Source organism: Lampris incognitus, chromosome 2 (genome assembly GCF_029633865.1).
Source record: "Lampris incognitus isolate fLamInc1 chromosome 2, fLamInc1.hap2, whole genome shotgun sequence".
Lineage (NCBI taxonomy): Eukaryota > Metazoa > Chordata > Actinopteri > Lampriformes > Lampridae > Lampris > Lampris incognitus.
In genome coordinates, this window is record NC_079212.1 from 15819873 (window position 1) to 15847442 (window position 27570).

The 27570-nt window shown below is 42.7% G+C and overlaps 1 protein-coding gene across 1 annotated transcript in view; it reads right to left on the minus strand.

The window, feature by feature from the left end:
- LOC130108446 (serine/threonine-protein kinase WNK2-like) overlaps positions 1-24824 on the minus strand; it is a 55235-nt gene extending 30411 nt beyond the window's left edge. The window contains exon 1 of the mRNA XM_056275371.1: positions 24180-24824. Coding sequence (XP_056131346.1) covers positions 24180-24824 — 645 coding nt within the window. The remainder of the gene's footprint in view (positions 1-24179) is intronic.
- Positions 24825-27570: the final 2746 nt, after the last annotated feature.

Consider the following 27570-nt stretch of genomic DNA (forward strand, 5'->3'; position numbering starts at 1 on the left):
GAATCTACCAGATGGGAGAGACCCTTCACCGTCCGGGATCTTGTTCCTATAAGGAAAGCATTTAAGCCACATACACATTTCTAACTAGATAATATCATCATCATAGCTGATGACAGCCAGCAGTGTGTGCACCTGGGAAGAGGTGGCTTCTTAAAGTGATCTCAGTCAGCCTAAATATCAGGCGAGTGTGTGACAGTGATTCAAAATGGGGTACCTGTCAGGTACAACTTCTAAGCAGTTTTGGGAAGACTCAGTGTATGCATAGACAGGGGCTGCAAAGAGACTGAGGGATGAGTATCACACCAATCACTGGGGGAAGGAATACAGGCTCACGCATTGACGCGGACACACCCATTAGACACTGCAGCAAAAAGGTTACAGTTCATCGATGTCTTCTTTCCCTTTCTCCACCTTCCTCACTTGCTTGCCTGCTCGCGCCCACTCCCCTCAGCTCTCCTCCCCTCCCCCATATCCGCAATCCCTCTTCCTCTGCACCCCTCGTTCCAACCACTCCCTTTTCCATCCCCCAACATCCCACACATATCTCCTCAATCACTGCTCTCTCCCAATCTCTTCCTCTCCATTTCTCCAAAAGACTGACCCCACTCCGAGGAGCACCTTGATCTAGGTAGTGTTGGATGGTTTCTTTACTGCAATTTCCCTTTTTAAACCCCCCACAGCAAAAGCTTACATAACAAACACGTGTGTGAGCGCACGCACGCACACACACACACACACACACACACACACACACACACACACACGGACATAGCGCGTGGCTGTACCCCTCCCAGAGATGGATCACATTAACGATGGAATGTAATGAACACAACCAAGTGAGATAAAATCTGTTTAATTATTCAACCACAGTCATCGTCCTGTGAGAACGCAGTGAAATGTAATGCATATGCAAAGAATAAGTCAATGACCTGAGACTAAATGATAAATAAAGATTTGTTGGGATGTAATTTGTTGCAGACTAAAGTGAGGTGATATGATAAGGCATGCCTTGTGTGTGGCATATTGTGTTTTGTGTGCAAGTGTGTGGGGGGTGGGGATTTTCACTTCTCTCTTCTGGAGTCCTATGAATAATTCAGTTCTGCAGAGAGCCCATTCTACTGAGCCAAGCTGAGCAGTGGAGGGCTAGGGTTGGGACAAGCTAAGTTGGGCAGGGTTATCCACAGGGAACTGTAAAAAAACAAAAACAAACTGGAAGCCCCAACCAAAAGCGCCACCCATTCATTTCCATTGGACTTACACGTTGCTGTGCTGAAGTACCAATTGAAGGATCAGGGGGTAGGGATTTCGAAACTCTGCCATAGGGCTTTTTTGGGCCCACAGTTGGATTATGGGCAAAAAAGAAAAAGAAAAAGAATGTGAGTTGTCATGATAAAGATGTAAAGATGTCCTTTACTGCCATCATACAATTATAAAATTACAATTGGCCTTTGAATATGTCAATATTTTCTAGAGCTGCCCCCTAATAGTCAACGAGAAGATTCTCAGTCAACCAAGTTAGCTGCAAAAAAAAAACCCTGTATGAAACGCTTTAAAAAAAAAAGGCTTTTAATTTGAAACGACAGACGCATTAAGAATCATTATTCACTACCTCTTTTGCCGGTGTCGTTAACAGGCGGCTCGCGTTGTGCATGCGCTTATAAAATGTACATTTTGAATAGGCCACAAATGAAATGTGGATTTCATTGCTTATCAAACATAGTATTAAAACATCTGTAAAGTGCTGCAGCTGTCCACTGCTCCTATACCATAGGATGGGTTAAATGCAGAGAACAAATTTCACTGTAACCTAAAATGACAAAATAAAGGGGCTTTCTTCTTTTCTTTCTTTCAAACACAAAATCTCTTCACAAAAAGATGCAGAGGCTTTTGAGCTCCACACGAAAGTATAAGTAAACTCATTTTCTCAATCCATTCCTGCTTTCACTCTTGGGGTAGGCTCAATGCATTGGCATCAATAATGCTATTGATATATTGTCCAACTAAAAAAAAACAAAAAAAAAAACAACAGTCATCTAGTTTCTAGGGCATGGGAGTGCAATCAGCCACCAAATGTAGCCATTACAAATGAACTTTAGGACCCATTAATGTCGCCAAAAATAAGCTAATTTAGATGTTGTAGCATGTCGAGTTTTACTGGCAGTCACTGAATAGAGTTCCTCTTTAGGCCAATCACTATTATCTCTGACCCCTAGTGGTCATTTTCATTTCGATACTTCACCCCTCGGGGATGTGTGACTAAGGTTTACCTGGAAGGTTGGTCTAACATCATAGTAAGAAGAGAGGGGACACGTAGCCGTTCAGCTTTAGCCTTGGTTTCAGGAGGCCTACTCCCTTCATGAAATATTTGCCCCCATAACAACCCCCACTCCAAAACCCCAACAATTGTCCCTAGTCTCATCTTTCAGGAGTCCTGCTGTTTTTCCTAACCCCCCAGCATTCCCCAATTCCCTAACATACCCCAATCCTACAGCCCTCTCCTTCTCCATTTGTTCTTCCACTTCTGTTTTCTTTCTCAGCAGACATGGGGGGCCCTCAGATGCCATATGAAGGCTCAATGGTGTTGTGCACCCCATGGCAAGACACTCAGGATACACAAGTATGCAGAGAAGATAATCTATAACCCATCCCCCCCAAAACACACACAGATATCATGCTCAAATGTTCTGCAATAGTAACATCAATATATGTTGGCATTATTGTAGCGTTTTTACCATGAGAAATGCGATCTCTGACAAGTTTGAATTACTGTTAGATTTGAATTGCCACCAGTGCTGTAAAGAAACCATCTGTGTGTGCATATTTCAAGAATCTTATCAAGTGTGTGCTATGCACTTGGCTCGAGAACAGGGACAGCTGGCCACAATGGAGCAAGGAGCCACCCAGGCAAAGTTAAATACACAGAACTGCCACACCAAGCAGCAGGCACAGAAAAATTGATTGTGACATTAACAGGAAGTAATCCATAAAGCCGTGTTCCACTCTGCTGCCACCCACTATATTTGAGTACTGAACTATACACTGATGAGCCAAAACATTATGACCACACACAGGTGAACTGAATAACACTGATTATCTCCAAACAAGGGCACATGTCAAGGTCTGGGTACATTAGATGGTAAGCGAACAATCGGTTCTCGTAGTCAACGTGTTGGATGCAGGAAAAATGGGCAGCAGTAAAGACCTGAGCAACTTTAACAGGGACCAAATTGTTATGGCCAGATGACTGGGTCAGAGCATCTCTGAAATGGCAAGGGTTGTGGGGTACTCCCGGACAGTAGTGGCGAGTACCTACCGACAGTGGTTCGAGGAAGGACAAACCATAAACCGGCAACAGTTTGTTGGGCACCCAAGGCTCATCGATGCGCAAGGGTAACGAAGGCTGTCCCTTCTGATCCGAACCAACAGAAATCTACTGTGACACAAGTCACAGAAAATTTGAATGATGGTTATGGGAGGAATGTGTCACAATACAGAGTGGATTGCACCCTGCTGTGTATGGTGCTGTGTAGCTGCAGACTGGTCAGAGTACCCTGTCTACCGTTGAAAGCTCTTACAATGGTCACACGAGCACTGGAACTGGACCTTGGAGCAGTGGACGAAGGTCACCTTGTCTGATAAGTCCCATTTTCTTTTAGATCACATGAACGGCCTTGTAAGTGTGTGCCGTTTACCTGGGGAAGTGATGGCACCAGGATGCACTGTGGGAGGACGACAAGCCCTTTGGAGGCCGTGTGATGCTCTAGGCAATGTTCTGCTGGGAAACCCTGGTTCCGGCCATTCATGTGAATGTCCATTAGACACACCACCTACCTAAACATCATTGCAGACCAGGTAAACCCCTTCATGGCAATGGTATTCCCTGATGGCAGTGGCCTCTTCCAGCAGGATAATGCACCTTGCCACACTGCACACACTGTTTGGGAATGGTTTGAGGAACATAATGAAGTGTTCAAGGTGTTGCCCTTGCCTCCAAATTCTCCAAATCTCAATTTGATTGAGCATCTGTGGGATGTGGTGGATCAACAGATCCACCTCACAACTTACAGGACCTGCTGCTAATGTTTTGGTGCCATATACAACAGGACACCTTCAGGGGTCTTGCAGAGTCCATGCCTCTGCATGTCGGTGCAGTTTTGGCAGCACACGGAGGACCAACAGCATATTAGGCATGTGACCATAATGTTTCGGCTCATCAGCGTATTAGTGCAGCTGTGGTGAGAGCTAATACAGCCACACAGACAGATCAGGGTGAGATACTAACACACAAGGTGTCTGGAAGCAAGAAACAGCAACATGTCATGGGTAAAGCACATTCTATATACTACTTAAATTGTGTCTTTGCATCTAGTTCTCAACCTGGTGCCTCATAATCCTCTCTCATTTTCCTCCTCCATTTTTTCATGTTTCTAAAAGCCAGAGATGCCTAGTGAGAAAGGCAGTCATCTGTAAAGCGAGCAAAGAAGATCACCTCCGACCCCTCACATCCTGCTCATCACCTCTTCCAGCTACTTCCCTCAGGGTGGTGCTACAGGTCACTGTCAACTAAGACTAAACGCTTCGCAAACAGCTTTTTTCCCCTAGCCAAAAGGACTCCGAATTCCTCCCTATAGTCCCCTCCTCACACACAACTGGCATAAATACCACCATTCACCTGTTATGCCCGATATGTATATTTCTGTTATTGTGTGACTGTATTGTTCGTGATAATATGCGAAGTGTCTGTTGTTGTCCATGTATGTATTGTGCTGCAGAGTGTAAAATGTACCAAAAACAAATTCCACCGGCCTTGGTCATGTGGCTAATAAAATAATCTCTCTCTCCATCTATCTATCTATCTATCTATCTATCTATCTATCTATCCTTGCCATGGGATAATAGCCAGCTATAATAATGCCATTATTTTATATAGCTATTTCCTATACCTAGCATATTCAAAATACTTGAGAGACTTCCCAGAAGAGTAAAAAACTGAAAGCAATAGTGTTGGTTGCCTGACCAAAATAGACGTATTCAAAAATAAGCAATTGCTCGTGAGAGCTTAAGTTTAATTAGCGGAGCTATGCTACAAGGATGCCATGTTAAATGAATCAAATAGATACTTGACTTAAGGTCCATTAGGGGCTCAAAACAATCTCCTTTTGGCTACAGAATTCAAGAGAAGCAGTTCCACTGAGACCAGATGTGTGTTTAGGATATCTGTGTTGTTCAAATGTTAGTACATGATTAACACTACTAAAAACATGCACTGTAAAAATGTATGCCCTGTGAGGTGCTTTGGATAAAACTGTCCACAAAATGGCAAATATTTGGTATCGTTTTTCAGGAATGTTTCAGGAATTGCATAAGTCTACTTTTAAGCAAGCCAATGTGCATTAGCGCCTGTTGAATAACTCCAATTGTCTGTGCTGAACTTTTAAAAGGAGCATTGTGTGATAGAGCCAAGTAGTGCACTACTGGTGAACTAGTGAGATTAAAATAGCTTGGAGTATTGTGTGTTGAGGGGTATATCATGAGCCACTTAAAAGAAGAAAACATTGAGGCTTACTAACAGAATACAACAGCTCATCTGATCTAACATAGCCTGTGCAATGTAGTCTGTCACTTCTTATCAAGCTAGAAGAAAACCATCATTGCTGGTTTGTCTATATCTTGCAGGGGAACCACATACAGTACGAGGGGCCTATTGCATCAAATATCTTTTTACAATAAGGGTGCCAATCGTGAACTCCAGTTTGCCAAAAGAGACCACACAGAGGTAAAGAAAACATTGAAAAGGCTATAGCCATCAGTGGCAATGTTCTTTTGGGAAAAGATGTGCAAAATCGTTTTTCCATTAGTCCATTTGTATTAAAATTGGCTTCCACTTATTCATACAGAGGTGTCTGCAGATGAACAAAGTCCAAGTTTGCCCTCATAAGTACCTGCTTGATTTTCTGGGGGGGGGGGGGCAAGGGAAGATGTTCTTTAAATCACAACAATGTTACCAAGAAACTGCCCTGTTTTTCCTATGGAAATCACCAACTCGGTCAGCTAAAAACAAGGGAAGAGCCACAGGGCCTAGGGCAGTACAGCAATGATTTAGTGAAGTATAGCAGGGTATGACTGTTTACTCTTGGTCATCCACTAATAGAATCAAGCTGACCAAACAAGGAGGGCCGAATAATGCTTAGTTAGGGCCACCCCTCTGAATCATCAATCTAAAGGGACATATCCCAGCCATCGTTCAGCTGACTGAAATGTGTAAAAAAACACACACAATAGATGACACATAGATGCAATCACTGAGTCAAGGATTTGTAGGTTGTGTAACAATGCTAGCCATCTTTAATCATCCTCATTGCATGCTCACACAGCAAAGGCATTCACACAAATTGCCATGGGAATGCAATACAAGACAAGGAGCGCCATCACTTAACAGAGATGGATCCAGTTTCTCACACCAAAAAAGAAGGGTGAGACTTACATGTAGCTTCAGTCTACAAAGATGAAGACACAAATTTCTGAATGTAATCAAGGCTAGAGTGTAAAATTAACTCAATTATTTAGACCAGAAACCTTGACCAGGGCAGTAAATTCAACAGATCTGACACCAAATATTCAAATTTCTCAAGCCATTGTCTTGAGAAACATCTTCCTAAATGTTCTCTGCCACCAGGATAGAAACATTCAGTTTAAAATAGTTATTTGAGAACTTTGAATATTTGGTGCGAGGTTGAAATTGCTGCTCTGACAAGGTATCCAGTCAAGATTATGGAGTACAAGTATATTAATTTTACGCCCAATTGTACATATAGGGTACACAAATACACATACTAAATTAATCCCTTATAGGGGAAAATGGCTCTCTGTGACATGATTGTAGATCAGGGTTAACCAGCTAAGTTCTGAGCCCTGAAGTAGATATGGGCCAAGTACTTTGTTTGAGACTCCTTTGATGGTTATGGTTGGAAAAAGCAATCTGGTTAAGGACAACTTCACGAACCACTGAGCCATTTTGCTACCAAATCAGAAGAATAAACCTGCTGTGAGAGTAGCAGAAACAACATTAATCATAATTAGGGCTGTTTAAGTGCAAGCTTATAAAATCAAGCTCCTCTGATCTGTGTTCCTAATTACTGCCCCCACACCCACAACCCCCCTCAATCTGGCTTCCTCCAGCATGATCCCTGTTTAACAAGGGCCAGATTAGAGACATTGAGACATTTGGTCTTAATATAATTTTAGCTCTAAGAACAGTAGTGTGAGAGGGATTTAAACTCAATCTCAAAACACACCTGGTCAACAACCTCTGCTGCAAAAGCTGGACAGCTCACCTTGAGGTCACCTAAATGTGCCACAAGATTTTAGGTAAAAAGATTTTGGGTGACAGTAATACTTCCACCTCAGGAAATAATTGCTGAACAGATTATAATTTGCCTCTGCTGAAATAATAGACACCAAATGCTACACTATGAGTGACAGATTTGCCTCGACACAGTGTCATTTCCCGGACCACGTTAAAACCAAAAGAAACATTAGGACAATGAGGCCCCTTTATGACATGGTAATATTCATATAAAAAGGCCAGAGTTAGAGGCACCCCAGCACTCAGTTGGTCAAGTGCATAGGCTCTATACAGGCTCAGATTTTTTTATGACATCCCAGGGTCAAGTCTGATTCAGGACCCTTGTCACATGTCATCTCCTGCTCTCTTTCTGCATTTCCTAGCATTCTTCACTGTCCTATCAATAAAAGCTAAATGCCGGGGGGGGGGACAAATCATTAAATAAAAAAGGTCAGGGTCATTAATGTTGATGATTAAATCAAACTTTGTTGATTGTCATAGGGAAATTCACTTTTTGCGTGCCCCTGTCCAAGAAGAGTGTGTGCAGGACTAGCTAAAAAACAGCATCCCTAGGGCTGGCAGTGAATCGAATCACTTGCGCAAGGATACTCTAAATGACTTGAATATGGATTGAAGGACAGTTGAAGCACTAGGCCACCATGGCCTCCCCATGTAAACCTCATTGCAGCATTTCCTCTCTGTGGGTAACACAAGCTGGTTTAGGGCCAACTATGATCCAGCAGACAGACAAGATTCCATCTGCATTATTTCCAATCAGTCATGGGCAGTGGGAGGATTTGGCCTACAGCCACACGAGCCTGTTATCTTCAATTCAGTGATAAAACCCACCTCTGCCACAGCTTTAAAGCCAACCTCCACTAAATCCTTACCCTTGCATCCAGGATGGCACAGTGAAACAGGTAAGGTGGTGGAGACTGCATCATTGGCAAGGCCAATAGGGTAAGGCTGTATGTGCGCATGTCAAAATGTTAATTGTAGATACCAAAAATCCAAATATGAATGAAAGTAAAATTCCAAATGTAATTCAGTTTCAACCAGTGACGATACACTGATCATAATTCCAGTTTAACATTTTCATTCATTCCTTGCTTGATACATCTCCCTTGAGTAGATATGAGACAAATGTAGGTGACAAGTCACAATACAGAGCCCCAAAGGGACACTTCTGACTCTTGAGAATTCAGTTAAGAGATATCCACTTTATTAATTTTAAGGCCTCACCCCCAGGTATATTTACTTTGAGGTTTTTCCAACGTGAACATTTGTTTTACTATTCATTTTGACTAGTTTCAACTACATTTTCATTGGTGGAAGTATAACTAACAAATCAAAATGTGACAATTGTGATCTTGAGTGAGCGTTAAAACAGACTCTCATTGCATGATTGGTACAAAATTACATACACCGGAAATTCCGTGAGTCTCCCGCAAATTGACGTTTGCTCCCTGACCTTGCTAGTGAGGTCAAATCTCCCGCATTGGCTGTATCCGGCCCAAGGTCATATGATTGTGCTATTGAGCGCATATAGACGAAAATGAGTTAAAGTGATACTCGGGCACCACTCAACTTGATATACTTCGCAATGAGGGTGAGGCTACAGAGCAGTGCATGCTGGGTATCAATGACAGGCGGGCTCACTCTGGGCGGGCTTTACGTGTAGCACCTCTTTCATTCATTCTCCATGTGTCAAAAGTTTGGGATGACAGGTGTTGCATTGCGTGATAGCAGGCTCAAAGAAAAAGAAATATAAAATGCACTTCACCTCTGAATATACAAAAGCACACCCCCGCCTAATAGCAGTGAAAATTAATGACACTTGCATCGTTTGCAACAGTGAGTTTTCTATTGCTCACTGTGGTTTAAATGATTGCAAAAGACATGCTGAGGTGAATAAGCAGGCGTCATCTGTCTAATACCATAACAAAGCCACCTTTAGTGTTATATTTAAACTTTATTTTTCCTTGATGAGACCAACTCCCTGTAGACTTGTTTTAAAAACAATCATTTCATTTGGCTCTAGCCTATTTGTTCGAGTTCACAGCACAATTATATCACGTTCTTTTTTCTTTTCTTTTTTTTATGAATTTCTGATTTTTCCCTTTTTCTCCCAATTTAGTAGCCAATCAATCCCTATTTTAGTTCAAACACCTACCCTCGTACTGCATGCATTCGCCAACTGCGTCTCTCCGGCCGGCAGTCTCGAAGGAGACGCCTCCCCACTTTCTTGACAAGGCGACTCCAGGCCGAACCACTGCTTTTTGGTAGAGGCTAGTTCCCATCGATGCAGAGAACGCAAATGGAGTAGAGAACGGTCAACTGAGCATGCGCGAAATGCCTCTACCATGCCTCCACACGCCCCGCGTAGCATCCAGGTGCTAAGATTCTAGGAAGACCCACCCCTACTCTGCGTCTGATTAGCTAACTTTAACCCTAACCCCGCCCTAACCCTAACCTACCCAAACAACGGAGGCAACGAGTACTTGCGCATGCTCAGTTGACCGTTCTCTGCATCGATGGGAATTAGCCTCTACCCTGCTTTTTCCGACACACACAGAGACGCATTCAGGTGACGAACACAAGCTGACTCCGCCCCCTCCCGAAGACAGCGTTGCCAATTATTGCTGCTTCATTGAGTCCGGCCATAGTCGGATCTGACGAGACCTAGGTGCGGACCCCGGTTCACAGTGGGCAACTGCATCAACACAAAGCCGATACTTAGACCGCTACACCACCACGGACTCGTTCTCTTTTACATACTGTATTATTCTCTCAAAATGTATTAACCCCTCACACGCCGTCGCACAAACTTCTTATATATCAGCTGTAGACTAGGCTAGGGTACCATTTCTTTTAACAGGTAATTGTTGAAGACTGAATAAATATGTACAGATTGTCTTTACTCAACAAATTACTGTAATGAATTAACGCAAATCTTATATAAAGTAGTTTTCTTTAGTTCCCTAGATCGACCGCCTGGATTTGTTGAAGAATTTGGAGACTTTGTCTCAGGTCTTGTTACTCATTCTGATGAGATTCTAATTCTTGGTGATTTCAATATTCATCTGAATAAGGCTGCTGATCCTCCAAGTAAAGCCTTTCTGGCGCTTGTTGATACTTTTAAGTTCACTCAGTTTGTTCAAGAGTCGACTCATTGCAGTGGTAACACCCTTGATATGGTTTTATCTAAAGAGATAGCGGTTTCTGATCTGAATGTCTTGCCAACCACATCTGCTGTGTCACATCATTTTTTCATCAAAATTGAAGCATTATTGGCATGTCAAGTTAATGTCGGCACAGATGTAACTGCCACTCGCCACATTGGTCCATCCACCATAGCTGCATTTGGCCAGCTGCTGCCTGAAGTCTTGGCTCCTTTCACTGTAGTGACTGATTGTTGAAAATTTCACTAGTGACTTAAATGTGGCCCTCTCTAGTCTCTTCAGTTGCACCTCTCACTACCAGAGCTAGGTGACTAAAGAGGCCTATACCCTGGTTTAAAGATGAGACTCGTGCTCTTAAGCACGCCTGCAGAGGACTAGAACGTAAATGGTGAAAATCAAAATCGGAAGTTTTTTACCTATCTTGGCATGAGTGTTTATTGAAATACAAGTGTGCTTTATCTGCTGCAAAAGCAACATATCTCTCTCGCTTAATCATTAATAAACATAACCCCAGGTTTTTCTTTGACACTGTATCTAAACTTACTAAAAAGCAGCTGTCTATTAGCTGCTCACCATTCACAGCCCATGAGTTTCTAGACTTTTTCTGCAATAAGATTGAGCTCATAAACAAAAATAGCTCTTCAACTCCAGCTATTCCTGCAGATCCTGTCTTTCGAAACTCATATCTATACAATGAGTCACTGACAATCCATGTTATTACAGCTTCTGAGACTATCTCTTGATACTCTGACTAAGCTCATGTCATCTTCTAAACTAACCACTTGACCCTTTAAAGACCTCTGGCCTTTCCCTGGCACCTACAATGCTAGACATTGTTAAATTATCACTTACTACTGGCTCTGTTCCCAGAAGCTTTAAGACAGCTGTGGTTAAACCTCTACTTAAAAAAAAAAAATTTTTTTTAAAATCGAACCTCTTGGGGCGCCCTGGTGAATAATCTGGTAGATCGCGTACCATACAAGGCTGAGTTCTTACTGCAGCAGACTGGGTTCGAATAATCCGGCCCGGGCCCTTTGCTGCATGTCATCCCTTCTCTCTCCCCTGCCTTTCCTGTCTTTCTCTCTCTACTATCTCCCTCTCTCTACTATCACTATCCAATAAAGAAGGAAAATGCCGGGGGGGGGAAACACCTCGATCCAGGGTCTCTTAATTATCGACCATTCTTTCCTTAAGTACTAGAGAGAGTTGTGTATCAACAACTTTCGACCCATATTGAAGAAAACTATCTATATGGACCTTTTCAATCGGCTTTCAGAGCCTGTCACTCAACTGAAACAGCTCTGACCAGAGTGGTGAACGATCTTCTACTTGCTATGGAATGATTCCACTTCTGTGCTACAACTGGACCTCAGTGCAGCCTTTGACACCATTGATCACTGTATACTATTAGACAGAATAAATTGTAATTCTGGTGTCGCTGGCTTAGCTCTCTCTTGGCTAAAGTCCTACTTATCTGGAAGAACACATTCTGTCTGCATTATATCAAAATTCTCTGACGTTAAATATGGTGTACCTCAGGGCTCAGTTCTTGGCCCTCTACTTTTCTCTCTTTATATTTCCCCTCTTAGCCAAATTATACGCCTTCATGGAATAAATTTCAATTGCTATGCTGACGATACTTACCTGTATGTGTCTATAAGGGCTGATGATCATACTCGAATGACTAATTTAGAGGCCTGCTTGGCTGCTGTGAAAAATTGGATGTCACTAAATTTTCTGCTTTTAAATTCAGATAAAACTGAGATGCTAGTCATTGGCCCTGTCAGACACAGACACCAATTTGATCAAGTAAGAATACCAATCGACAACTCTGTGGTTTCACAAAGTGTGGCAGCCAAAAATCTTGGTGTTATGTTTGATCCCAGCCTTTCCTTTGATAAGCACATTGAAGAAATCACCAAGACTGCCTTTTTCACTTACATAACATGGCTAAAACTCGGTTTATCCTGTCCATGGCTGACACAGAGACGCTAATACATTAATTTGTTTCATCCAGACTTGATTACTGTAATGTTCTGTTTTCAAGTCTGCCACACGCTAGTACTAAAAGTCTTCAGATGGTTCAGAATGCTGCAGCTAGAATCCTAACTAAAACAAGAAAATTTGACCATATTATACCAATTCTTGCCTCCCTTCATTGGCATCCTATCCATGTTAGATCAACCCTCAAAGTGCTTCTGCTGACTTATAAAAGCCTAAATGGGCTTGCCCCGTCATACCTGTCTAATCTCCTTAAACCATACATTCCATCTCGAGCTCTTCGCTCTCAAAATAAAGGGCTCTTGTGTGTACCCAAAGTTAAAAAGAAGTCAGCTGGTGGCAGGGCATTTTCCTACTGGGCCCCGTTCTTGTGGAATAATCTGCCTGCTGCCATCAGACAATCAGAGTCTGTTGAGTCCTTTAAATCCAAACTTAAACCTCATCTTTTTGCCTTAGCCTACAATTAGTTGCCTTTAAATTGAGTGCGTCACAACCTGTACTGCATGGCGGATCAGTTTCTGTCTCAATGAATTTACCAAGCATTGTTCTGCCGACGAGATTATAGCATATACATTAATGGCTATTGCAAACTGTTCTCTTCTCTCACATGTCTTTTCTCTCTCTGAATGATGTGCTTTCCTTTCTCTTCTTCTGTGTGTGTGAATGATGTGATGCGAGTCTCCCTTGTGTGCATGAGCAGTCTATCCTCCTCCCAGGTCTCCATGGTAATGGTGGTCACCACCTGGACACTGCTTGGCATCCCCCCCCAATCATATTTTCTTTTTATGTATCTTATAAATCCACATAATTCTGTTACCCTGTTTCAATGTTATATCTTCTCACTCAGTTGTGTGACTATTTTTTGTTTTGTTTATATGGTGATGCTGGTCATGTGGCTCGGGTCTTGGGCTATTCCGGTAGCGTCTGGACACTAGTTGGCATCCTTCTCATCATAGTCTTCGTATATTTTAATAATTCCAATACAATTCTGTTAACTTCTTTCAATGTAGTATTGTGTAAACGAAACATCCATTTGCACGTTGTCCATCTTGGGATAGAGATCCCTCATCTGTTGCTCTCCCTGAGGTTTCTTCCCATTTTTTCCCCGTTAAAGTTTTTTTTTTTTTTTTTTTTTAGGGAGTTGTTCCTTATCCGATGCGAGGGTCTAAGGACGGGATGTTGTGTTGCTGTAAAGCCCCCCCCGAGACAAATTTGTCATTTCTGATATTGGGCTATACAAATAAAATTGACTTGACTAGTTGATATTTTTATGCAAGAGTAGCATAATAATAATAATAATAATAATAATTTTAGCTTATCAGGTGATCAGAAAATTAAAAATAATTAAAAAAAAAAATACAAAAATAAAATAAAAATTCCTTGTCAACTTCCTTAGTCTGGTTGAGTTATAACCGATCAGGACGGGTCCTGATGTAACGGGGGGGGGGGGATTGGTGGATTGGGGTAACCTCCCTGAAATTATTTTTTCTAGGGTGAGATGTCTACAATTTAACAAGCCTGGACGACGTGTTTACCAATACATATCCTAGATGTATCAGAGATGAACAAATACTGCCCACAGTATCACCCAGACAATAGTATTACACAGCAATGTTTTATTTAGCCATATCAGCCCTATCTGACACTTGTAGGGTGTGCTGGGAGTTTGCACAGAAAGGGGAGGGAGGGAGATAAAACACTGCAATGACAAAACATCTGGCAGTCAAACACGCCCAGATAATGACTTAAAGACAAAAAATAGAAACATCCACACAGCTCTGTCACAGGTGCACACTTCTATACCTGTCCTCTATGGGTGTGTAAGTATGTCTTGGTGGAAGTGACCTAGTCATGCAGCCTGGATTAGGGCATTCAAACCTTCTATAAACCTCTTACCTGTTATAGGCAAAATGCGTAGGCGGATGAACAAGCAGCGCCTTTGACACACAGACAAAGCAATGAAAATTGGTGATTACAAGCTTTCCTTCTATTTCGAAGACAAACACTAGTTATATAAGGACCCTAACAAATGCCAGGTCATGATCCAACTGATTAAAATCTGTGTCCAACAAGGAGAGCGAGTACCCAAACATTCCAGACAGTGTTTGGTAAGAGTGTGTGTGAGAGACAGAGAAAGAGAGAGCGACAGAGAGAAAGTACTGATTTTGCACACAACGCTCCCATATCTGCACACAACGCTCCCATATCCCAGTATCAGTCAGGTTCAGATGCAAGGCAGGCAGATCCTCTCCAACCTCTTTCCAAGGCAGAGGCTTAGCCTTCACTCTGTCCAGTAAGTGGGGATTATGCCAGAGAAGAGGGCAAGCCTATGATGCCCAAATTACCCTGATCCATTCTGGCCCCCTCTGCTGCTTCTCTCCAGCAGCCCTTAGCTACCTTGAAGGGGACCCAAAACATCACTGATTATGGGTGCCTGCCTGTCTAACAATTGGCACTCTAGGAGAGAGGGAGGAAGGGAGGTACCCCCCCCCCAAAAAAGCCCTCCAACCTAAAAAGAGATTAAGCATTGACTAACTTTACTTTGGCAATCTCATTGTCAACCATGATAAACAATAAATAGTCATTTTTTCCTTTACCTATTTAAAAAGTCTGCTATTAATCCTTGTCCGATTGACAGATGATTGGCAGGGGTGGAGCACCAGGCTAATTGTTGCTGTTGATTCTCAGCGGTCAGCTCAGGTTCTTTCTGTAACAGGCCCAGACACCACATTGGAGTAACATAAAACCCAACACACACCAAGCTATTAACCAGTCAATAAGTTACAGATGGCTCAAAATGAGGCCCACTTGGGTATGAGAATCGACTGCCTCATTATGAGCCTGGACATCTCTGAGGTCACTCAGAACCTTAAAGATGTCCGGTCACTAGATGCAACGAGGGAGCATGGAGCACTTTGTTATTCTGTCCCAAACCAAACATGCTCCATAGCACAGCAGAAAACTTTGTTATTCTCCATCCAGCAAATTGTGAAGCACGGCAGCTGGTGATGACATCCTAAAACACACACACTCCACCCACAGACACAACACATCCTCACAGAGATAACACATGCCTACTCAGACCCATTGTAAAAATCCCAGAGGAGCCAACAGAGTTAGCATGGAATAACTGTGGTGCCATGATACCCAAGGTGGTCAATTCACCCACCTGCTAACTCTCGCCCACACAATCTTGGGCTCGCAAATGTGTGCAATACCCACGTAAAGAACCAAAACCCAAGAAAACCAGTGGTGACTAGTGCAAAACCAGAAAGTGCATCTAAACCAACCTGAGCCATGAGACCCTGTTCCTAGGTCACTGATGTTGGGGCCTGCTGAGATAGCATGTTAGCTAGAGATGTCCTAAACTGAACTGCTAGCCTGAGCAGGCTCGCTCTCCTGTTTCATTTGCAGTGAAACAGGAAAAATTGAGAGAGGCAGCCTTGATTCAGCATATTACCCTCACCCCAAGACTAAAAAGCAAATTAAACTGCTCAATACAGTCGTGCGAGAAATACCAAGTTGGACATGCTGAATATACATCTCCTCCAAAAAAAAAAAAAAAACCTTCGGCAGCACGGTGGTCCAGTGGTTAGCACTGTTGCCTCACAGCAAGAAGATGCTGGGTTCGAACCCTGGGCCAACCCAGGTCCTTTCTGTGGAGTTTGCATGTTCTCTCTGTGTCTGTGTGGGTTTCCTCCGGGTGCTCCGATTTCCTCCCATCATCAAAACCACATGCATGTTAGGGTTAATACTCTTGTTTGTGCCCCTGACCAAGGCAATAGGAAAAAGAACTAGAGTTGGTCGCCGGGCGCTGCAGCTGCCCACTGCTCCTATACAATAGGATGGGCCAAATGCAGAAAACAAATTTCACTGTAACCTACAATGTCATTGTAACCTGCAATGACCAAGTGTCTTTTCTTTTTTTCTTTTCCAGCATAATATTTAATGGTGATCTTAGTACAGTTCCATTGTGGAAATCATGTGCCAAATAACACGTGACGTAAGAGCCAAACAAGTCAAATTTTTCTAACAAGATCTTCCAAGAACCCTCTCAACACTTGTAAAAACAAATACTTGCATACAACATTTCTTTTAATTCTTAATGGGCCGTCTAGATTTTTATGAATTACAGCTTAGTTTGGTCATTCATGTCTTGGTCAGGCCATTTGTTTATCACATATAATTATGTAAAAGGCTTACAAATGTGGAGATCATCTAGCCTGTGCATTAAAACTAACCTTTGTCTTCATATCACAGTGGCTAAGTAAGGGGCCTCAACAGGATGGTGGGTCTTTAAAGTTCATATAAACAAACTTCCTAAATTCCTAAAAGGATCAACAGCTGGGGAAATCAAAGGCTATTTAGCTGGTGCAATAGAGCTACTGTTAAGCAATAGCCAAGTGGTTCAAAGTCTGGACAAATTCCATCCATTCATCCATCCATTATCTGAACCGCTTATCCTGCTCTCAGGGTCGCGGGGATGCTGGAACCTATTCCAGCAGTCATTGGGCAGCAGGCGGGGAGACACCCTGGACAGGCCACCAGGCCATCACAAATTCAATAAGTTTCAATCAGTATGTTAAGACAGTGCATCTCAAGAGCTCATTTACTGAATCCAGGTCTGACCTGTTAGGACACAGACCTGGGGTAGAACATGTACACTGTTTAAAACATGTTACAACTTACCAACAACACTGCCAACCTAGCGGTGGTATTTAACAACTTCTTTGTTCAATTTGACAAAGACAATAACCAACCTCCAGTTGGTTTCAAACTATTGGGAGACCCACAGACCCTTGTTTTACACACTCCAGAAGTGGAGTGGATCCTCCACAGCATCAACACACAGAAAGCAGCGGGATCTGATGGTGTACAAGGGTGTGGACTCTAGGCCTGTGCTAACCAGCTAGCAGAGGTAGTCACACACATTTTCAACCTCTCTATCCTTATGCACAGTCCCCGCATCCCTAAAATCCAGCACCGCCATGCCCGTTCCAAAAGAAACCTGTGGTAACCTGCCCCAATGACTATTGGCCAGTCACTCTCAACCGTCATTGCAAAATGCTTTGAACGACTGGTACTCACCCACATCAAAGACACTCTCCCAGCTGATCTAGACCAACACACCAGTTTGCCTACTGGGCAAACAGATCGACTGAGGACGCCATCTGTGTGGCTCTAAATACAGCCCTCTCTCACCTGGAAAGACCCAACACCTACGTCAGGATGCTCTTTGTTGATTACTGCTCGGCATTTAACACCATCATACCAAACAAGCTGGTCAACAAACTCCACAAACTAGGACTAACTCCCTCCATATGCAATTGGATACTGGACTTCCTCATCTACCACCCCCAGACTGTAACACTGAGCAAGCACAAATCCTCCACCCTCATCCTGAGCACTGGCATCCCCTAGGGTTGTATGCTGAGCCCCCTCCTTTATGCGCTGTTCACACATGACTGCCAACCCATCCACAACTAAAACACTATTGTTAAGTTTGCAAATGATACGACAGTCATCGGGCTCATATCAGACAATGACGAAATAGCATACAGGGAGGAGGTTCAGAACCTGACAATGTGGCATGCTAACAACAACCTGGTTTTAAACACCAAAAAGACCAAGGAGATTATTGTGGACTTTAGGAGCTCCAAGAAGATCACACACACAATCCTGTCCACACCAACACAGAGACTATGGAGAGTCCCCAGTTCCAGGTTCCTGCAAGTCACCATCAAAGAGGACCTCTCCTGGGCTGACAACACCTCAGAAGTGGTGAGTAAGGCACAACGCCTTTATTTTCTGAAGAGGCTAAGGAGAGCCAACCTCCCCCAAAAGCTGCTTATCAACTTTTATAGATACGCCATCGAGAACATCCTAACAAACTGCATGATGACCTGGTACAGCAGCTGCACCAAAGCTGACCAAAAAAAAACCCTCCAGTGTGTTGTGGAAACAGCACAGGACATTGTTGGCAGTGAGCTGCCTTCACTAAACATCTTCACAGCACTCACTGTGTGAGGAGGGCTAAGAACATCATAAAAGATATTACACACCCTGGACACCACCTGTTTCAGCCCCTCCCATCAGGTAGGCACTTCAGATTAATCTGCACATGCACAAAGAGACTGAAAAACAACTTCTTTTCAAAAGCTCCGGCATTAATGAACTCGGACATCTCCTCAGTCTGACAAGACTGATGTGCTGCCACCACTGGGCATGTGCAATATTTGCAATATATATTCATGTCACTTTAAGCTACTTCATATCTGTCCACCGTACCTTTATTGCATTTTTGCTGATGTTTTTGCACCTTGTAAGTTGTATTTTATCAGTAAACATATTTGATACCTTATACTGCTTATATTTGCCACTTATATTGTTTAGACTCTGTACTTTTTATTGCTGATATTTTGTTTCTTATCTCTTATGTATGCACCATTCATGAAACAACTGTTGGTGTGTACAGATTTGTTTGTAAAACAAACATACGTTTTAACTTGTGGCTTTCAACAATTTTCTCCATTTGGATTTATTGTTGATATTATCAACATTTAAGAGTAGTGTAGACCTGTTGTATGTTAACAGGCACAATAGTCCAGTTGGTCAACCATCTCAGGATAGAAAAATTTTATCTATCTATGGCTCAGATGAACTGAAAACAGTGAAAAGTACAAATCTAATCTGGATAACGACATCTTTCTTTATAAGAAATGAATTATTTGAAATAAACATCCTTTGCACAATTACCAAATGCAAACAGGAGGAATAGGACTGAAGCAGTACCAATACTATCAAATCTAATACTTGAGCCAGTGAGGGTTTAACATTTTGCCTTTGATGTATACCTTTGTCAGTTTTGACAACACTTTGATTTCTGAACTTGTAAAGATCCTTTTAGATCCATTTTATGTCTGCATGTCTAAATGAAAAAGGTAGTGCTTGATTAGCTGCATTTCTCCAGATTGTCCTCAACTTCCTTATTTGCACTCACTCTAAATCAGCTGTCCTTATATAGTCTTTTTGTGAGAATTAACATTCAAACACGTGTATCTACACACCTGGGTGGTTGAGAACATGTGATTCCATTGCTGATTTTGCTTAGTCACTTCCAGCTAGAACAAATTTAAGAGAACGTTCTTGTCATGAGGCCCATTGAATTTATGCATTCTTTTTTTAAAAACATGGATGCCACATTTTTTTCCACAACAGGGAAATAACATTATGTGGCCTGCTCTGGTGTTCTACAAAGGAAGTAACTACGGAAAAATGTTTTTCCACACATGGTGCAATACCTCTGACACAAGCTTATATCCCTGACCATTTCAAATAATGCAGATGTGTTGCCCAGCTCTACATACATCGATACAATCTTGGTATTGCAATATGACAATAGCTTTCATCTGGCGATTTGGTCACTGTAATATTGTGATAAAATTTAAATATCGTCTCCCTTGCCTTAAAAGCTGCATTACAGTAAAGTGATGCAATTTTCTGAACTCAAGACAGTTTTAGCTGAGTGAAATTAAAAAACGAATGCCTCTACCTACTTGGTCAACATATCCAAGTTACTGAATCCTTTTTTTTTTAAAATCTTCTTGTGAGTAAATATATCATGAAAGCACAAATAGTCAGCCGTAAAATATCAAAAAAGGTATTCAGTCAAAAATATTGTGATATTTGATTTTGTCAATATCACCCAGCCCATCATGCATGTTGAGAGAGACTGTGTTAAAAGATGTTGACTCCTGCACCTTCACCACTACAAAGATCTTTCCTTTCATCCTGCCGTCAGCCACAGTGACGTCATCACAGCTACTCTCAAGTGCCACAGCGGTGGGGTGGTAAGAGTGAGGACAGATTCTCTTTGGTCTATCAAACATGAGCATCGTTGAAGATATTAAGGTGCAACTTTTAAAATTCAGAAAACCACAGGAGCACTGAAGCTGAAAAGTAGCTAAACATTGTAGTACTTAGCCCTTTTTGTCATGCTCTCATATACAGCGTGGTAGTATGGCTGCCACCATGTCAGAGTGAACATGCATAACGCACCAGATCATTCTTTGAACCGTGTTTTGACAGGGTCTGGTTTAGCATCTCTTAGCTACATTGTTAAAATAGCTTTTCCACCAGATAAGTAGCTACCCCTGGGGGTAAGGGGGAAGGCAGGCGCATTCTTAGGTGCACTGATATGCTAATGTGTCATACACAGTTTGTGTTTTTCTAGCTCAGTCAGTCAATGTCATAAATATTAGTCCTGTTTCCCCCGAATTTAATCTTTGACCCACTTTACCAACACCTGAACACTATAGAAAGAAGTTCTTGACACCAACACTTAAAATAATTTCTTATTTCTATAGTTAGACCAAATATATAAAAATCTACACCTCCTTAATTATGTGGGCAAGTGGCCATCTCCACTGTCTTAGGCCTCAATCCTATTAACTCTATGGAGCCACAGCAGGTAACCCAGGTAACCCACAGGTAACCCAGCCACTGAGGATGCACAAGCCAGTGCATCCTTAGCGCCGGTCCCAAGCCCGGACAAATGGGGAGGGTTGCATCAGGAAGGGCATCCGGCGTAAAATCTTTGCCAAATCAAATATGCGGATCATAAATAAAGACGCAGAAGACAGGAAGAAATGGAAACGGATGATCCGCTGTGGCGACCCCTAACGGGAGCAGCCGAAAGTAGTAGTAGTAGCTGTGGCTCCAACAGGCCTGGCCCTCTTCCCTCAGGGATCTGGGTAAACTGAGTGACACAGGAGCTGCAGCTCGCCTGGAGATGGGGCTGCTGTTGAAACCATGCCACTGGCTCCGCTTGGCCATGCTTCTCTGGACTCCTTGATGACTTATGAGCTGGGACAGATGACCCACTTGAACACTACTTTGTTTTCCTTTTCCATCTCGACAACCAGGGAATTGTTTTTCTAAGCTCAATGCGTCTTGATGAAAAGATACAATGCCAATCAATCCACCCCTTACTGTGGTTTTGATTGAATCCCCATTGCACGACGCTAAAATCTAGTGTGAAGAGCCAACTCAGTCTTGTAGAATCTAGAGTGAAGAGCCAACTAAGTCTTGTAGAAGTGTAGAGGAGCCATGTAAAGTGTTGTGATTATGAGGACTAAGATCGTCCAGATCTCCAGCCAACACTTGGACAGGCTTCATTCCGCTGCCATAGTGTCATCACCAGCTCTGCATACAAAAGCTCTCAAGTAGATTTTATCTGCTCAACAACAAGCCTGTTGCCAAATACCACAGTGCTATCAGTACAAAGAAAGAGGGGTGCTCTGAAACACACACACTACAGATAAAATCTTTAAACAGAGCTAAAAGTAAACTGTTGGCAGAATAAGGAAATTTCCATAGTTTAAAATTTCAAATCCAAGTGACCAATGATAGGAGGCAAAACAGAAACAGAAGTGTTTGCACTTAAAAGACAATAGTCCCCACATTCATATCTCCCTCTCTCGTCTTCAGATTAGCATCCCTCCCTCAGCCAGAGCCATCTGTGTGATGCCAGTAGCATCAGCAGAGATGTGGGAGAGATGGGCAAAGAGGGAGGGAGCACGCAACCAGATTAAAATTTCCAGGCAGAGAAGCCATGTGACCATTGGAGGGAGCGAAAAGAGTGGAAAATCACAGTCATATCTCTTTCTCTCTTGGACAAAAAAAAAAAAATGTCCAAGCCCACAGTGCCTCAGTTAGCTGGGTAAAACTAAAATGGCAAGGTCCACATGCACCACTGGGGAGAAAGTGCAGAATATGAGTCTTTACAGTTCCAACAGCCAACATGGGTGCAGCTAATGGGGGCACCATGTTGCTGAATGTGAATGACAGGTGTGATGTGGAGGTCGGAAAGGCAGTGTATATTCTAGCCTGGATCCACCAGTCTATCCAGTATAACTCAGACTCCCTAAAGGCAAACAGACCTTTCTCATCCAATACACCTACAACCACTCTCACTTCATGACAAAAATTTAAACATGATAATGAATTTCACTTGGGACTGGAAATTATCACCCTTATTAAAGAAGTCAGTATAACATCTTACTTGCCAACCTTCAATTTGGTCAACTAATAACCCACCTCTTTAGAATCATTTTTGTAAAATGTATTGTCAATCAAGGAGTAGAACCCCGCGTGACGATGAAGATTGATTCTATAGGAACTGACTGTCCATTAAGGGAACTTCTTTGTGTCACTTGGGGGGGGGGGATTAATGGCTTCCTGTTGCATGTCCTATCATCAACTGTATTCAATTACAGTTCAGAGTCACATAGCTAAGGAAGATATTGGATTATTTTCCCCTACCATCAGCCTGCATGACATCATCACTTAAAGTGATAATCATGTGTCCCTATGCGTGATCTTGACACAGCCAGATCACTCCTAGTAAATGCCACACATTCTTTTGGGAAGAGATGCATCATTGTTTTGTGATTCCCGTGTCTGGGTGTCACACGCGCGCGCACACGCACACACACACACACACACACACACACACACACACACACACACACACACACACACACACACACCAGGCAACTGGATAGATTCTGTTTATATACTGAGGCCAAAGGGCAGCCATACTGCTCCCAGCAGGCTACGGCACACATCAGCTGCTTCCTGTCCGTTTACCTCCTGTCTCACATGGGGGCGGGAGGAGCACGGCTCACAACCTGCAGACATTGCTGTGACAGGACACACGGATATCTCATGTACAGTCCGCTAAATTGCCTGTACATAGTGTTATCACACTATGAACATGGCAAAAGAGTTACAATAAAGGGTACATCAGACTGAATTGTTACAACTAAATTCTAACCATTTTAATCTGAACAGTAAAAGAAAATAAAAGGGTCAAACTAATGGTATTTTGTCTCTGAGGGGACCAGTCATGCTTACTGTAGTCCCCTTAAGCCTCCTGGGAGAGAGGGAGAGAGATAATCCCTGCTGTAGTCTACTAAGGATGGAAATAATTAGTTAATACCTTTGCATAGTCTAAGCTGGTGATTTTCCTGTGTCTGTAATGGAAGACAAGATACTCTCCTTGTGCACTTGCAAAACTGCTGATCTCTACTACAATGCTGGCATGTGATTCAACATCATTGACTTAGGCCCGTCAATCATCTGGCCTGTGTAAACCATTTAGAATTTAGTGGGAACCTATTTGCAACTTAGTGAATTCCCTGATGATTGTCCAACTGATTGAGGGCTCCCTGTAGACAGCACCACTATCCTGTCATGATGCGTGAATCCTCATCAACAGAGTGATGAGAGGGGGGCTCCTGTGAGAAACCTTGCTTCACTCCGCTAATGGAAAATCTTTCAATAAAAAGCTAATAATATGCCTTCTATCACAGAGAAAATGACTGAAGATTGAAATATGATTAATATTCCGAATGCTGTTAAACATGGGAAGGTAGTTCATATATTTGCTGGACAACTGATCCCATTTCCATTTGCTTTTTAGGCCTAAAACAGGTATATGCCGGTTTTAATCTCATGCATTTTAACCTAAACACTATAAATTGATGGCTCTTTGACTGCATAGTGATCTAAACATTGGTGCCAAGCTCCAGTTTCATAAATAAAATAAATTGGTTGAGTGTAAATCAAGTGCAGTTTCGGTACTGTACCTGCAGCTCACACCAGGCAACTTCCACCCAAGTCTCAGTATCCAGGCCCTTGTAAACAGTCTTGAAAGACCCTCTCCCCAGCTCAATGTCAAACTTGAGGAACCTTCCTCCTGGAGATGTGGAGACAGCCTTCATCTCAGCCTCTTCCTCGTTCTCTTCGCTGGCTGCTTTGACAGCAGTTTTAACGCCATCGCAGGACGCAACATTCAATGCATCGCCACCTTTCTCCCTCTCCTCATCAGCACTTGCACTCTCTGTTGCACTGTCTTTTAAACCAGCTTGGCTTTCAGTGCTAGAGCCCTCTTTTATCCTTGGCTTCGTCCCCCGTGTCCTGTCAACTATTGTGCGCAAATTTATGTTCAGGTTACTCCTGTTATCACATTCAGGTGCTTCAAAGGCCTGCTCGTCCGAGTCCGAAAACCATAGACTTCTCCTGATGAATCTCTGATGCACAATTCGCTGATAATTGGATGGAGGGTATGCACTGGGGTCACTTCCACCTCTCACTACTGTGGAGGAGTCAGTATTACTCACATCACTGACAGTCTCATACATATTCACATTCAGTTCACACTGTGCGTTTGGTACTGATGGATACTTCAGCCCTTTGGTAGCATCAGGGTGTAACTGGCCTCCCGGCTCCATTGCAACGCAAAGTTTAATCACTTTATTTTCCAGGCGATTTTTGCCATGTTTAGAGTTTCCCAATACGGAGATATTTAGAGCTGAATACCCGCAGCGCCCACTCGGTGACGCAGTTTGCCAGCAAAGGCCCCTTCCAACACTGGGATGGATGTCATAGACGAGGTTTCATCCGATCTGAATAAAGAGCAACGAGAAGAAAAAAAAACAAAAACGAAACAAGTTAAAAAAAAGAAGCACACAAGATCCGATCAATCCATGCCATTTAATCTGCAAAGTCGGTGTTGTGCATGTTGGTCGCAATGAGGTGTAACTCTGCATTAGACGAAAAGCAGGTGGACCAAATGGCGAGCTATGATTTTAACAGTTTTTCACGCCTGTAGCAAAAGGCATCACCGTTTAATCACCGGGTGCTGAGGCAAAACAGAAATTTGGTACGCTAGCTTGAACAACGCTAGCCCACTGGAAATTAACGTTAGCTTACCAAAACGACTACCGTCTACATCGAGCTTTCGCCACACGTGAAGCCAGCCCATTGCATTACGCATTTTAAAAAAAAGTATTAACGTTGCGGTTAAATTTAACAGCACGGGGGGGGGGGGAAGAGAAAGCAACATCCAGACTTACCGAACTGAATTCGGGGGCGGAAAACTGACAAGCGAACCGGGCTAAACACCGATGGTAGGCACGGCACGAGCTGACCGGCCGGCGCTGGGGCAACGGGACGAGCTCGCTAACGTTAGCCAACAGTCCACGACAATAGGTGGACTTTCAGAAACACACTATCTGCACATCCTCATTTTCGCGCAAAGCATCCCACGGACGATAGATCCGACAACTTCAGCCTCCGCAATTCCACTCAACGGTTGACTACAGAGTGACACAACACAAAATAGTGTCCACGGGTGCGTTTTTCATCCTCTTAGGAAATCCTCACATCCCTCCTCCTCCTCCTCCTCCTCCTCTGGGAGCGAGGAAGAGCTCTGGCGGCGTCTTTAGCGTCTTCAACCTCTCCGATAACCCGGCTTGCGGCGAGCGACCAGTCGGTTTGGTTTGGTTTTGGAGGCGCGTGGGGAGGGGGGGGTCCCCTCTATATGAGAAGCGACAATCCTGTTCCGCCTGTAAAAAAAAAAGAAGAAGAAAAAAAAGAGGGAAAACAAGATCCTCGCGTCCTTCGCAATTAGGGCTAATTTAATACTGTCATCTGCTTCGCTTGTTACGGCTTTCGACACACACCGGTGAAAAACGCACACAGACGCGTTTCCCCATTCAAGTCCGCCTTGGTTCCACGCCCCTATAAAAGACCGGGGGGCCACCCAATCAAAGAACACGTCCAGACCTCCTGCTGTGCAACAAGGGTAAAATAAATGAATATTTACCCCAAAGGGACAAAATCAGCCCGGAATTTGTTCAAAGCGATAGCAATTTTAGCAATTCACCCCCCGAAGCATAAGAATACAAATTTTCACTTTTCTTTTTTTTATTTCTCAAACGTCATTCACAGCCTCTTCCAATCATCGATCTTTCTGTCTCTATTTCTCTCACTTCGCTACACAAACGAGGAGGCCCTTGACAACAGTGAGCCATTATGGAGAAATAATAATAATCAATATGTGACCATAATGATCATAATTATAATGATAATTCTAGCCAGCAGCCCAGCTGTAGCTATTTCAATAACTATTTTAACAGCTTCACTAAGGTTGCAAGCTTGCAAATCATTACTTTTATTATTAATCTGTTGATTAATTTATCGATAAAACATTTAGTTTATGAAATGTCAAAAATACTGATAAATGCCCATTTGTGTTCTCAGAGTCCAGTGTTTACACTGTCTGACCAGCAGCCAAAAGAAAATCCCCGAAAATATTAATTTTATTATATAAATCTGAGAAAGATAAGCACATTTTAGCATTTGTGAGGCTGCAACCTAAACATCAGTGCTATTTCTACTTGATCAATGACTTAAATGATTAAGAGATTACCAAAATTGTAATTGATTTTGTGTCAGTCAACCAGTAGACTAACCGACTGTTTCAGCACTAAACTTCACGTCTGTAATCTGACGTATCCATGTCAAGAAGGCTAGGGTGAGCTGTACATACCCTGTCCCCACTCCCCACTGCATGCTGACATCTACTCACGTTAGAAAGCTGCTACACTTCTACTCTGAATCATCAGATACATAGGGAAAGGATGAACATGGACGTTGGCAGAGAAAGTGGAACAGAGGTGAGATATCTGAGGACCATTCTTCACAAGAGAAACAATAGAGAGAAAGTAAATTGTTTAATCCTCAATTGAAATGCTGGTCGTAAGTAAGCCCTATCTTAACTCCTACTCAATGAAATGCACTTGGTTTCTACAACATATTGAGGTCGTTCAATAAAAGGGATAAATATGGTGTTGTGTGTTAAGATAAATACACTTGGCGTGAAGGACAGGGGGTAAAGTTAGTGCTTAGGCCTATAGATAATATATTGATATTGTGACAACAATTTTAACCTCAACAAGTACTTCCTTAAGATTTTTTTTAAAAATTTTCATGCCATATCTGGTGATAGCCTGTAACAAAGGCACAATGAAAAGGAAATGTTTACAGTTTGGAAACAAAACATACACAATATAACGTTGGCTTTCCTTGCAGGAGCAACTAAATGAAAAACTCAGACATATGTCTGTTGCAATGATGCCTCCATGAGGATGGGTTGGGTGACCGTGTGGTTCGGTTGCAGGGTAAAGTATAGTT